Genomic DNA, 14,553 nt, shown 5'->3' with positions numbered 1-14,553 from the left:
AAGAAAAATATACATGAGTAACAAAAAAATTTCTTTCTATATTATTACTATTATTAGCTACCTATTATTGAAATATTGCTCCTTGAAAGCAGTATAGTCAGACCATGGTTAGATATATATTATTGAGTACTATTATTTATCAATTTCTCTATTACAGTCAATACTACTATGATTAGTCGCATATTATGGAATGGTCCTTGGAAGCAGTAAAGGCCTTCTAGAAACATTTTCTCTAAACTTTATAATAAATCAGCAGCGTTGATATTATTTCCATATTGAAGAGATTTGGAAACTGAGTCACAGAGAAGAACACAGACTTGTCCAATAACAGAGCTAGTGAATATTGGGGTGGCAGTGCACACATAGAGCTCCAGGAATCCCACGTTCTCCCAGCCAGTAGGTGGTTCTCCTTGTGACTTTTCTGAATCAAACTGCTAGGAGTTTGGGGAAAAGGAAGTGCAGGCACATTTCACAAATCTCCAATCTGTAAGGGTCACGTCCCGTGTGGCTGTAAACTCTGGCCTAAGGAAGGGCTGGTGGCTTTCAAAAGATAAAGACAAGTAGAAAATTCTACAGGACGGTGTGAGAACCCAGAGTTACAGTCTCCTGGGAGTGTGTGAGCGCTCAGCTGGAACCACGGGGCTGATCCACGAGACAGGTAGGCAGTGCTGAGAGATTGTTTTCAACTTCTCACTCTCCTGCTGTGCCTCCTTGAGAGAGGACATTTGATTGGTGGCTCCTGGAAATAACGTGAGGGGCACCAGAGTATTTTGGAAATGGAGGGAGCAGAGGGAAGGAGTATCTGGTTGAACTCTTTCTGCTGTTTGCTGTGTGATCTTGATGAATCCCTTACCTGAGGTCATGTGTTTAATGGGAGCACAGTCGTACCTCTTCGGATGTTCTTGGGCCCTGTGCACACCGGACAGTCCCTGGGCTGAGAATGGTGCCCCCAAGAGATCCAAGCTCAGCTGGCCACTAATACCTCCAATACCGCTAACATCACAGGTCCTTGAGGCAGGCAAGTGGAGGTCCCGGGCTTGAACCTGGGTTTCATGACTCCAGGTCCCGTTCCCATGCTTCTGCGTGCTGCTGCTTCTCCACACAGAATCAATGCAGGCACAGGAGCTGAGGCTAGGTGGGATGGACGAAGAGGTCGCATGCTCTAATGCATTGTGCAAAGGCTCCAGACCCAGAGAGAGTGGGGTCCAGCCCTGGTTCTACAGCTGCCCAGTTGTGTGAAGGTGCCTGAGTAAACATCATAACTGCAAATATTTCTTCAGCATTATCTCTTTGCCATGCATGTATGCAAAGTGGGTATTATTTCCATTTGTAATAAACTTTTTCTTTCTGAGTTTCCCTAACTACGACATGGTTTTGCTAACTAAAGAACTAAGTAACATACAGGGATGTTGTAAGATTAAAGGTGCTATAGGGTGGGGGTGGCTGGCTGGCTCAGTCAGTAGAACATGTGACTCTTGATCTCAGGGTCATGAGTTCAAGTCCAATATTGGGTGTAGGGCTTAGTTTAAAAAATAAAAAAAAAGGCACTACAGTATAATGTCCAGTAAAATATGAAAAAAAAAACTTGGATTAGGGGCGCCTGGGTGGCTCAGCCATTAAGCATCTGCCTTCGGCTCAGGTCATGATCCCAGGGTCCTGGGATTGAGCCCCACATCAGGCTCCCTGCTCCGCGGGAAAGGTGCTTCTCCCTCTCACACTCCCCTTGCTTGTGTTCCCTCTCTCACTGTCTCTTTCTGTCAAATAAATACATAAAATCTTTAAAAAAAAAAAAAAAGAACACGTAGGATTAACCCTAATAAGTATTATTATTGGACTAAAAAAATGAGCAGAGTTAGTTGAGATGTGCAGAACCTGAGTAGGAAAACGTTGACAAAGAGAACCCTTCCTGCATCTCACGACTGGTAGGGAAGTTTGAGGGTGAAGTTCACTGAATATTTGGCAATTGAGTTGTTGTGGGTAGAAGTAGAGGAAAGAGAGATTCCTACATATTGCAAGTTTTTTGTGACCCTTTGCCTCTGGACGTTGAGACCTCTCACGATTGGTGCTGCTGCTTCCCTGTGAAGCGTCTCTTATCTATAATGAATGGACTGTGTCAAACGCTATGCAAAAAAAATTCATGATACCAAATTTTTGTGGTTTTCACAGCTCCACGTGATCGGTTTCCTTCCTGAAAGGATAGGTCAAGTCAGGACTAATGGGAAAATACTGGCTCCCAGTGTGGGGAGCCTTGAGAGCTCTACACTTTTTAAGAGCTGAATTTATTTTCTCTTCCAGTGTTGGTGGCACCATCATATCACAACCCATGGCCAATCAGACCATCGTAGTTCTGACACCAAATGGCATCAACTTCCCCCAAACAGAGACACCCAAACCCACCAACCAGACGCAAGACAGCCTAGAGAAACGTCTAAAGGCAGAGATCAAAGTTCTTGGGGTAAGTCCGATTCAGACCTTGCTGGACTGGGATGACGAGGGGGCGCAGGAAAGAACTGAAGTCTTGAGACCACATCGTGACTATGGAGGCTCTTAAGTTTTGCCAGAGGAAATTCAGGTTGATGGGAAGACCAAAGGGAGCCCCCTGGAGGGCCATCTGAACCTTCCACAAACGTAAGATGATATGAAAACTGTATTTCTCCTATTCTGAATCTGAGCAAGTGACTTTGCTGATGTTTCTGTATTTTGCAATAGCACACTTCTCAACATTTTATTTTTTAATAAAACACTTCATTGAGGAATAATTGGCATACAAAAAGCTGTACATCTGTATATTTTCTACAAAAGTAATGGTAAATAATTCCATCTTAGGTACATTTTTTCCCTGTGTTCACCAACTGCGTGTTTAATAATCTGACTGATGTTTTTGAAAGGAATTTTTCCGTCACCACAAATTGTAGGAAGAATTAACCTCCTTCCCCCTTTTCTCCTTCCCTTTTGAGAACAGAGATATTTGCCTTTGGGTGGTTTTTCTCCTCTCATGCAAGATTTATTAACGAAGCTCTACGGAATGGAGGGAGGAGGGGAGGATATATCTAGAACAGGGAGGGCACTATAGAGCTCTGTCTCCTGGAATTGTCTCTACACGATATGATCTAAGTTTGCAGAACCTGCTGGGAACGATTGTCTTGCCTCAAATATCCAATCCTGTGGATTACTATGAGGCTCATGGGACATAATGCTTGGAAAACGTTGGCTTGGTAAATGTTAACAGAGCCATAACTGTCTGAGGTAGATGTGAAGGAGGAAAACTGGCCACTTGGAAGCCAAGATCCTCCACTATAGGAACATGGACTGGAGGGGGCAAGGAGCTGGCCAGAGGGCCAGACTCTCTGTTGTGTTCAGCAGGGTCTGGGGGGTATAAGGAGGCATGTCCACACCACCAGGGCAAAGACAGTGTGAGGGCTTTCAGATGCCCCCTGTTCCCATAAGAAGTAGTAGGAGAGTGAGTAGCAACAGAATCAGAGAGCCAGGGGGAAACAGTCTTGCACGGAGCTGGGACCCAGCACCATGTGAGCAAGCAAGGGGGGAGAGGCAGAGATGCCTGAAGACTTGCTGAGCACTTGCCCGGTGTCCCGAGACAGTAGTTGTCCGCGGCACAGCAGCACCTCCTCCAAAACATCTTTGCAGAGTTCTCACTGCAGAGCTTTTCAATGTCTGTGTCCTTGCTGGGGTCCTTCAGAGAGTGATCATGTGCGAGCACCCTGGGAAAGATTCAGATGTCTTGCCTTTCCAAATGCTGATATATTTTTTAAAGGTTTTATGTATTTATTTGTGAGAGAGAAAGCACACAAGCAGGGTGAGGAGCAGAGGGAGAAAGCAGACCCCCCGCTGAGCAGGGATCCTGATATGACGCTCAATCCTAGGACTCCGGGATCATGACCTGAGCTGAAGGCAGACACTTCATGACTGAACCACCCAGGTCCTCCATCTCCTTTCTTCTTCCAACAGACCATCCAGATCCTGTGTGGGGCAATGGTGTTGAGTTGGGGGATTATTTTGGTATCTGTTCCCTCCTCTCCACAATATACCCCGATGCTTTCCATCCTGTTGAAGGCTGCTTACCCATTCGTAGGAGCCTTGAGTGTGAGTAGAGATCCTTAGGAGGATGGTGGGGCAGGGAAGGGGGGGCTGGCGGGTAAAGGTGGGAAGTAATCTCTGAGGATGCCACAAGTTTGTCCTGTTATCTGTTCCAAGAGCCCATCAAAGAGACTACATTACATTTAAACTTGTATCTCCTCGGCTTCTCTACACTTTCTCAGACTTGTCCTTGAGGATGTTGGTATCCGGAGTAGCACTGGCCAGGATTTTTTGAATTTTAGCATGTTCTTAAATTTGGGTTATATTTGTTTCTCATGTTCAGACTAATTGTGATGGATATTCTGGTGGAAGGGACAGAGGTGAGATATCCTATCAAGGGCATATGCTATCAACACGATTTGTCTCTGATGACGTTAACCTTGACCCTGAGGCTGAGGTGGAGTGGTCAGGTTCCTCTGCTGCAAAGTCACTTCTTCCTTCATCTTTCCATACTCTACTCTTTGAGAGCCAGTCAAGAAGCACAGCTCACATTGGTAGAGGCACCTTGTCCAGTTTTGAAGACCCAGGATTTATTTAGGTAGACCTGAAGTACTTAATGCTGGGGCTGTGGGATCTACAACTCTTCTCTTCTCCCTGTTTTGTCCCCCTTTTTTCCCATTGTGAAAGGATTTCCTATTACTTCATTGTCCCAAATCTATTAGGTTATGAATATTGTAAAATAGTAGCTTTGACTTCAGGAACACAGCCTTAATGATTCGTTGTGTCCAGCCTTGTCTTCTCTCTGATCACAGCCGCCACTCCACCCTAGCCGGGGACGCCACCAACTTAAAATGTGTGTCTCCGTCCTCCCATATATGTTAACTGCCCCCACTCTTTTCTTTTTCCATACCATTGCTTTCATGTTTTCCTCTACATAATGTCTAACTCCAACATTTTCTTCTGTACACATTATTTCCCTGCCCTTAAGGCCCTCATTTTGTTTCCTAGGATAGATTCCTACTTATAGCTGCCTATGTTCATGCTTTTCTGAATACTCTGGGGAACAAAAGTCATATCTGTGTAATTATTGGGTCTTAACGTTGTAGGTCAATGGTTTTCCAGGACTGTTTTCATAGGAGTTTTCCATAAACACCATGATCATGACATTGTAGCTTCACCTGTACATAGAAACTGACCTCACCATTGTCTCTCCTTTCTGAGTAGTTTGTCATTTCTGGAATTCTATCTGTCATCATGGAGAAAAAGTCAACTAAACTTTTGGTGAGTATGAGAATCAAAACCCACAATGCATGGAAATTGAAGGAGAACTCTTCAAGGTCAATCTCTCTACCTTGCAGAGTTGGAAACTAAGTTCCAGAGCAGATATTTGGCAGAGTCAGGAATTGAGCCTGGCTCTTCAGTATTCCTGTCCACTGCACACTCCTCCAACCACTGTACCCTAAATCACTCTTCATTCAGTGTGTCAAATTATGCCTGGGTCAGTGTCCAGGAATCTATTCTAGAAAAAGACTGCCTTCTTATAATGCCCTTCACATGGTAACTGGCCTTCAGATTTAGATCTTCAACAACAAAGAAGGTGACAGCGTTATAAAGATGTCTATTTGTTGTGGATTCACTGTGTAAACCCATCTGTCCAAACCCTTGAGGAAACACAGTCAAAATGTGACCTAGCTCTCATTCTTTTATCTGTGTGATGTAAAATTTATACTTTTCTGGATTTGAGTATGAACTCTCAGGTCCTACAAGTTGTCATTTGTCATTTGGTATTGGCTAAGAAAACAAATTTGCCTGCATTTAACTCTTCTAGGAAAACCAGATTTGGGAGTGGCAGGGAGAGGAAACCTGTGTGATAAGGAGAAGATTTCTAATCTGTGAATGTTCACTAAGTCTTCACTCAATCCTAGATCCCTCAAGTAGTTTGATGTTGGGGGTCATGGGTGAGAATGCCATATATCACAGTAGCACAAAAATGTAATTTGGAAGCTCGCTTACAAATATTTCCTGAAGACAGCAGGAAATTAGAGAGAGTGCTCAAGGACAATGTCAAACTATCTCTTTTTTTCCATCAGAATTTAGAGATTGATCAATTGGAACCGTCACCTAATCTCCAAACTGCTAGATCGGTGCTGTCCTGTAGAACTTCCTGTGACGATAGAGACACAGTTAGTCACGCTGCCCAGGCTGGTGGTCACAGGTTGCAACTGATAGCTTGAAATGTGGCTAGTGAAACTGAGAAACTGAATTTTAAATTTTACTTTTGTTTACTTTAAATATAAGTAGGCCATGGGACTAGTGACAACCACATTGGCTAGCACAATACAAGAACAGTATTTCTAGATTCTCGAGGGGAGGCTTTTGGGGCTCTTACCCCAGAGAAGAACAATACCAGAGTGAATAGGGCAGTAAACTCAAGGATATAGGGTTTAGCTCAGGCTCACCAGAGTCATCCATCCTGTAGGGAATTCTACTGTGGTCACACATTCTACCTGCCCTTTTGGAGGTTGGGGAAGAAAGCTGTCCCAGAACAAACCCAAATCATTCTAAGAAATGTATCTTCTGGAAATCATGAGTCTTGCTGGCTATCAGAAGGCCCAGGATCATACACTTTATAGTCATTGTTTTGGGAAACTGTGGTTAGGAGGAGAAAAATACACTGCCTATTCTCTACCGTGCCCCTGAAGCTCCTACTGCTGAGCCCCTAAAGAAGGAGCAACCTGGATGGGATTATATAATATTTTAATTTATGGCTATTTGGTCTGCCCTGGACTACACTTACCCATAAATAGAGCTTTCAGGATAATCCTAGATCAATTCCCCCTTCCGTGAATTGGAGAAGAAGGGAACAGATTTCTGAGATCTTTTTGTTGATTCCCCTTACTCACCTTATAAATGTAGAAATGAAACCCATAGAGGGAAGTGAAATTAGGGAACTGAGCACTCCAGAAAATGGAGAGGGTCTCAGGCAAAGCTACCACTGGGACCTCAGGTCCTGACATCGAGTCTGATCTTGTTCCTCACCCTGCTGCTAACGTGTTACACCGTCCTTGGGGCTGGGGCTAGAACTCCGGCTATGCTCATTCCTATGGAGCTCTGCCCATGACCATCAGAACCTGTCCACTGCAGGGCTCACCTAAGCCTGAGGACTATGTTCCCACACTCATCTTTGGGAGTGTGTGTGCATTTAAGTGGGTCATGTGTAAGGAAGAGTAGCTTGCTTCATCTGCTTCCTCTGAGTGGCTGATGGCTTCCTCAAGGGGTTTCTGAATGAGTCGAGGGAGAGAGAAATCATATCTGCTGCATATGGGCATTCTGCAGGCACGGCCTCATGGAGCCCTACTCTCAGTCCTGAATCAAGAATGTAGAAGAGCAATAGTCTCTGCCACCGACTGAATTCCTGCCTAGGGAGAAATATTTCATATATTCATTCACTTGGCCAAGATTTACCTTCTAGGTTCAGAGATGTTGCTAAGTACTGGGGAGACATCCTGGTTGAAGTCTACCGATGCTAGGTCCCCTGACAGACACAGATAAAATAAATTTTTGCACTGCCTTGGCAAAGAGGGATAAGAGGCATGTGTTGCTCATCAACAGTGATTCTAACTCAGCCTTTTTCTTTTAGGCTCAGATCGGCGTGGCTGCAAACATTCTGAGCTCTCTATGTGCTCTCGTGGGTTTTATTCTCCTCTCTGTCAACCTGGCTGCTTTGGATCCTGCCTTTTGGAAGTGCGACTTGAACAAAGAGGACAAAGTACCTCTACAACATTTTTATATCCCTTATATGCACCCATATGTTAAGGAAGACTGTTTCATAGCCAAAACCACTCTAGCTGTAAGTATTTTTAGACAGGATTTCCAATCTCTGGAAGGTTCTGAAATCCTTGCCTTTCGTTAATCCTTCTTTTGAAGATCTGTCTAATTCTTTCTGGTTTGGGTATCTGGGGGAAGGCCAGGGCCATGCGAATGGGAGGGGACTGCTTGACTGAGATAAAGTGGCTAGGCTCTGGGGTTACATACCAGTGAGATGAAATGGAAGAGCAAATGTCAAATCAAGTTGATGATGAAAAATGAAAACTTACTGTTGATAGAGTTTCTTAATAATCAAAATATTTGTGTTGTTAGAGGTATGAAATAGGAGTTTGTTCAACCAAAAATCTTGGCACATGGAATGGTAAATTAAGAAAGGGAAAGACAGCAGGAAGACCCAAGTGGTCAAGAAACCTGGAAAGTGTGTGTGCTGGGGTGTAAACTCAGTCTGAGTGGACACTGGGCCCAGCACTGAGAAGCAGAGAGAAGGAAACATGGCCTCAGAGGTGAGGGCTTCTCCTCCTTGCAGGGAGCACAGTGATGAACAGGATTTATCAGGGGAGAAGGTAGCATCGTTGTTGTTTGTGGTAACTTGCCAGGGTGGGATTTCTTAAATTGGGAAATAAGAGATGTAGGAAGATGGAGAATGGGAACTGATTACGGTTGCCATTATTGGGGAAGAAAGCAACGAAGTTTGGCTCCTAGACATAATGTCTTCAGTTGGAGCATCAAAGTGCATGTGTGTGTTTAGAAAGCCCCGGGAAAGACACGGGCAGCATGAGAAGAAAGAGGCTGTGCAGTGTCTGGTGTCCCACAGTCACGAAAGTGAGTTACATCAAGTCCACAGTTGGAAGATGGCCAGATGCTAACGGAGTTGGTCAAGCACGCGCTTGCACCCCTCTCCTTTTTTTTTTTTTAATTTTTTTATTAATAATGATTTTTTATTATATTATGTTAGTCACCATACAGTACATCCCCGGTTTTCGATGTAAGGCTCGATGATTCATTAGTTGTGTATAACACCCAGTGCACCATGCAATATGTGCCCTCCTTACTACCCATCACCGGTCTATCCCATTCCCCCACCCCCTCCCCTCTGTAGCCCTCAGTTTGTTTCTCATAGTCCATAGTCTCTCATGTTTCATTCCCCCTTCTGATTACCCCCCCTTTCTTTATCCCTTTCTTCCCCTACTGATCATTCTAGTTCTTATGTTCCATAGATGAGAGAAATCATATGATAGTTGTCTTTCCCTGCTTGACTTATTTCACTAAGCATTATCTCCTCCAGTGCCGTCCATGTTGTAGCAAATGTTGAGAACTCATTCTTTCTGATTGCTGAGTAATATTCCATTGTATATATGGACCACAACTTCTTAATCCAGTCATCTGTTGCAGGGCATCTCGGCTCCTTCCACGATTTAGCTATTGTGGACATTGCTGCTATGAACATTGGGGTGCATATGGCCCTTCTCTTCACTACGTCTGTATCTTTGGGGTAAACACCCAGTAGTGCAATGGCTGGATCATAGGGTAGCTCAATTTTTAACTTTTTAAGGGACCTCCACACGGTTTTCCAGAGTGGCTGTACCAACTTGCATTCCCACCAACAATGTAGGAGGGATCCCCTTTCTCCACATCCTCTCCAACAATTGTTGTTTCTTGCCTTGTCTATTTTTGCCATTCTAACTGGCGTAAGGTGGTATCTCAGTGTGGTTTTGATTTGAATTTCCTTGATGGCTAATGATTTTGAACATTTTTTCATGTGTCTGTTAGCCATTTGTATGTCTTCATTGGAAAAGTGTCTGTTCATATCTTCTGCCCATTTTTTGATTTGTTTATTTGTTTCTCGTGTATTGAGTTTGAGAAGTTCTTTGTAGATCTTGGATACCAGTCCTTTATCTGTAGTGTCATTTGCAAATATCTTCTCCCATTCCGTGGGCTGCCTTTTAGTTTTTCTGACTGTTTCCTTGGCTGTGCAGAAACTTTTAATCTTGATGAAGTCCCATAAATTCATTTTATCTTTTGTTTCTCTTGCCTTTTTGCACCCCTCTCCTTGTGGACCTGGCGCCCCGCACTTCTCTGCAGGTTCATGATATTATAATGAGAAAAGGCACATGCAAATGAGGTTGATAGTAATTGGCATAAACCAACACATGGGGGAGGCAGCCCCATGTTGGGAAAAATTCTGGAGAGAAGCTGGGAGGGATTTGTGGAAGGAATAAATATGCATTCATGAGGGATAATTTTGCTTTATACGCAAAGGGATTATACTGCGCATGCTTGCTGGGACAGTTTCTAATTAATGTAAACAAATTGTATTTCCTCTTGAACTGTACGTAAAGAGACTAGAGGTTTGTGCAATCACATTTTCTCTCCTGTTCCATCAGGTTGCCAGGTCTGCATGAAGGATGCCTAAGGACAGAAATGGTAGAACCTAGTCTTTGGGCGTCGTATCTTTTTCGAGCTGGTGTGGGTTGTTAGCAACGGAGGCAGCTCTGTTTATGCTACGTTTATTGCCTTGATTTTTCTTTCTAACTCTTATGGACATCAAGAAAGGCTAAGAAAGCCCATCCAAAGGGGGTGTTCATGTTGAATTTTACAAAGGGCTTGCACCAATGAGGTCAAAACCTCACTGATTCTCAGGTGTGTCTGAGAAGGAAATATCACTGTGTATATTTGGTAAGTGTGGAGACTTCCGGCTCACACAGCTACTAAGTGGTAGAGGTGAGGCCAGAATGGAGGTTGTCCTGTGTCAGTCCTGGACATTATCGTGTCCCTCACTGAGTGAACAGTGTAATCGGATGTCGCTGTGTTTCATCGGGATAAGAAACAATGCACAAGGCGGGTTATGTGTAGCTGATGTGGTTCTGCTCACCCCCCTCTCAAGGCAGTAAATAAGCAAATGAAGCCAGCTGCAGGCTAGGAGGGAGCACTGTTCTCCTGCTGCGGATGTCCTTCCGATGGTTGAGGTGGTCAACACTGAACAGGCATGAGGGCGTCAGTTGACTCAAGCACCGCCAACCTTGTCTTTCCTGAATTTCAGGGAACTCTGTCTGTGATGCTGATTTGCACAGTGCTGGAGTTCTGTCTGGCCTTGCTCGCTGCTGCAGTTTGGTGGAAAGAGGCTCAGTCCAACTTTGCTGGGGTGAGTGTGCTGGCTGGCCTCCCTGAGTCTGCCAGGTATATCTCCGGGTCTGGGCTGTGTTGAGTGATGTCAGCAAGAGTTGCCTATGGGTCGGCAGGTGTAGGTCACGGGATACACATGGGAGAAGGCTTGTTGGGGGTGGAAGACAGATGAGGAAAGCAGATGGCAATTGCGTAGCTGAGGATTAACTAAATGGGATGGTTGAACCTGAAAAATCGACTGGTTCAATCTTTCTATTTTGTAAATGCAGAAACCTGGAACTTAAGTGGCTTGCCCAGCATTGCGTATGAGTTTGCGCCCAGGTGCCCAGAATTGGTTTGTGTCCTTTCCAGACAGGAACACTTTCTACCACAGCCCTAGTCTCTCTAACCACCTTGACTTGGTCAAGGCCATTTGCAAACATGATTCGATTCATAAATGTCCTATGCTCTGGTTTTGCCTTCCTATGATCTCAAAATTCTTTTATCACTTAAAAGATAGTTTTAAAAAATAGTTGTTTCAAAGTCCACGGGACAGCACCCTACCACCCTCATGGATTTATGGCTTCATTTCACTGGATTACAAAACCTTGATTTATCCAAAACTGTATTAAAGAAAGCAGAATGAATATTGAGCTAAGGAGCCACACTTATGTAAAGAACTTAATGACATACTATTCATCTTGTAAGCAATGTGTGTGTGTGTGTATATATACGTATATACATATATATATACACACACACACACACAAAGATGGATGTAATGGTATCGAGATATATATATCTCCACGCCGTGTGTGTGTGTGTGTGTGTGTATGAAACTGAACCTGAGTGATGTCTGAAGAACTACATATGAAGAACAAACATATGAAGAACTAACATATTTTGTTTCTTTTAGAGTGTCCTTTTCTTGCCTCAGAGTTACAAGAATAAATCCACCATACCTGCAAAGGCATTTTCTGACCCTGGATATGAAGAACTACTGCCTTCTTAGGGGAAATATTCATCAGAAATTTCGTTTTATGATGCTGTATAAAAACCAACCAAAGAGACTCAACTCAAGAAAGCAAAGTTTGAATTCTCTGAAAAGTAGGCTTTTATATTATGAACATTGAAAATAACATATCTTTGTTTTCTTGTTATGGAATATATGTGTTCAATGGGGGGGTCTCTTGATTTGCCATCAGGCAAGGTGCAGGTGTGTACATTATCACTGCCTAGACTGCCAGATAGACATGTCCCAAGAAACTAGACAGAATTGTGTGATTCAGAGGTCATGGTGAAGTAAAGGAGACAACTCTTTCTTATCCTCCTTCATTGCGAACAGAAGTCAATCGAGTAATGATGGTGTTCAGACTCTTTCATCGTAGACACTAGTGTTGCATCACATGATTATTCTCATTACAACATGCAGACATGCCCCCCACGATTAAGTGTCAGCAGCTGTGTAAGTAATTGGCTTCAACATAAAATCCGTATTGCATTACTATTATGTGTGTTTTTTCCACACCACCAAGCCATCAACTCAGTGCTGACAATATCTATCTACCTGGAGATAAATAACATCACACCCCACACAGCTGAAGGGCTCAGTGGTTACGGATGGAGGTTCTCAAGACCTCCTCTTTGGTTCAATTACTTTCTTAAGAATGGCTCACAGAACTCAGAGAAACATTTCATTTCCTGGATTACCAGTTTATTATAAAAGGATATAACTGTAGAAGAGCCATATGGAAGAGAAACAGAGGGCAAGGAATGGGAAGGAGTGTGGAGCACCACTGTCCCGGAATCTCCCTGGGTTTACCAAGAAGCTATCCCAATCCTACCCTTTGGGTGGTTTATGGAGGCTTTGTTACATACCCACGATTGATTAAACCATCAGCCATTGGTGATTAGACTCAGTTTTTAGCCCTCTCTCCTTTCCAGATGTCGTGGGGGGTGGGGGGCAGGTGGACTGAAAGTGCCAATCCTCTAATCTAAGGTTAGTTCCTCTGCCTGGGAAGGTTCCCCAACCCATCCTTAGGTTCCCTGAGGGCTTTCCCAAAGTCAGTCAACTCATTAACATAAAAAAAGACACCTTGACTGCTCTATCACTCAGGAAATTCCACAGATTTGTGCCAGGAACTAGATGGAAGACTAAATATATATTTCTTATTATAAATATCACAAAATCATCCTTACATAATTGTGGAAACTCATTTGTTTACTTTTCCTTTTAAACACAAAGTAAGTCAACAGTGATAGATATAAACCTAAATTTGAACTCCCTTCTTCCTCATCAGCTATTCAAACAAAACAAGCAAACAAAGCCTAACTAGAATATTTATTAGGAGTCAGCCAGTTCATATTTTTTCCTGATTTCAAAATAAGAAAGAACACTTGTTCAGGTGTAAATGTTAAGCCTCAACACACACACACACACACACACACACACACACACACACACACACACAAGCTGGTGCTGAAAGACTTCTCCTAATTTTATATAAGCTGCATTTCCTGGAATGATTTTCTCACGTTTCCCCTGTCCTGACCCACTATGTCAAGGCCATACTCCCTGTGTCAGATCTGATGCTGTTTCCCCGTTGGGTTTTTCTTTCTGAGAGGAGAATGTTGGTTTTTGCTTTCAGCTCTTTCTTCAAACTCTCTCCTCCTTGTCTCCTCCCTTTCTTCTCCCTCCCTCCCTACACACACAGGTACACCATTCTTCTTATTTATTTGCTTATTGTGGATATTCAACATTTATGGGCACTTTGGGGGTACCAGACACTATGCTGGATGCCAGGGTTACAAAGGTGAATAAGATACACTCCTTGGCTTCAGGGAATTCATAATCAATTGGGGAAAACAGATGACAGTAACAGTACAGAAGCACCATACAGGGCACTAAGTGCTATTTGAGCACAGACTCAAGAACACTCTTTGCCAAAAAGAATGTAGGGGATAAATGTGCGTGTGCATGTGTGTGAGAGAATGACTCCTTCCTTTGAGAACTCCCCAGTGGACACTCCCAGTGGGGCTGTCAACCACATGGGGCCACCCTCCTTCCACACACAGTTGGTTGACTCCACTGTATCCCCGCCACGCCACTCCACCACTTCCATCATGATTCACCAGTAAAATGTCTAGTACTGGAGCTCCTCCTGGGCCTCCCCTAGCTTTGACTCCTTTCTCAGAAAAGGCGGCCAGCCCTTTCGGCAACACTCTAAACATAACTAGCCCCTCTAGCGTGCGTGCGATGAGCCTGCCATCTACCTGGAGATATGAAGACGTATTGAAAACACATGTGTGAAGTGCTTACCATTACATCCAGCACACAGAAGATGCTCAGTTACCTTGAGTTGTGTTTTCTCTTCGGTCACCTCCCCCCCAGCTCCCCTACACCAAGTTGATCCTCTAATCAATTTTAATTTCAATCCACCGCTAGGATTCGGAAACTGATTAATCTCACCAAATCCTTCATTTCTTCGAGAGAGTCTGTATAGTGCTTTAAATGGAGAATCTTAGACCACAGCAATTTATTTCATCTTCCCTTTCCTACAAAGGAAGATTTTAGCAGTAATGGCCCTT

General features: G+C 43.7%; 1 protein-coding gene across 4 annotated transcripts; it reads left to right on the top strand.

The window, feature by feature from the left end:
- The first annotated feature begins 467 nt into the window (after nucleotides 1-467).
- Nucleotides 468-12,880, top strand: LOC125282032 (membrane-spanning 4-domains subfamily A member 6A-like). Of its 4 annotated transcripts, XM_048216017.2 has the most exons (7): nucleotides 468-658; nucleotides 2,296-2,455; nucleotides 3,967-4,101; nucleotides 5,260-5,316; nucleotides 7,676-7,885; nucleotides 10,904-11,005; nucleotides 11,882-12,880. In XM_048216017.2, exons 2-7 carry the CDS (start codon nucleotides 2,324-2,326, stop codon nucleotides 11,975-11,977), a joined length of 732 nt encoding a protein of 243 aa, XP_048071974.1. In that variant the 5' UTR covers nucleotides 468-658; nucleotides 2,296-2,323; the 3' UTR covers nucleotides 11,978-12,880. The 4 variants fall into 4 exon arrangements, with proteins under 4 accessions (XP_048071974.1, XP_048071984.1, XP_048071964.1 ...); XM_048216007.2 differs by lacking the exon at nucleotides 468-658 and having other exon boundaries at nucleotides 2,185-2,455; XM_048216027.2 differs by lacking the exons at nucleotides 468-658; nucleotides 3,967-4,101 and having other exon boundaries at nucleotides 2,183-2,455.
- The last annotated feature ends 1,673 nt before the right edge of the window (nucleotides 12,881-14,553 follow it).

Source organism: Ursus arctos, unplaced genomic scaffold (assembly GCF_023065955.2).
Source record: "Ursus arctos isolate Adak ecotype North America unplaced genomic scaffold, UrsArc2.0 scaffold_23, whole genome shotgun sequence".
Lineage (NCBI taxonomy): Eukaryota > Metazoa > Chordata > Mammalia > Carnivora > Ursidae > Ursus > Ursus arctos.
The sequence above is the reverse complement of the archived record's forward strand: the minus strand, read 5'-3'. Positions and strand labels throughout refer to the sequence as shown.

Bases quoted from the DNA above. Each gene is read 5' to 3' on its own strand.
- LOC125282032 (XM_048216007.2), top strand. From the start codon at position 2,216: ATGGGAAAATACTGGCTCCCAGTGTGGGGAGCCTTGAGAGCTCTACAC. The intron at 7,886-10,903 runs GTAAGTATTTTT...CCTGAATTTCAG, and splicing joins TAGCCAAAACCACTCTAGCT to GGAACTCTGTCTGTGATGCT. The intron at 11,006-11,881 runs GTGAGTGTGCTG...TGTTTCTTTTAG, and splicing joins CTCAGTCCAACTTTGCTGGG to AGTGTCCTTTTCTTGCCTCA.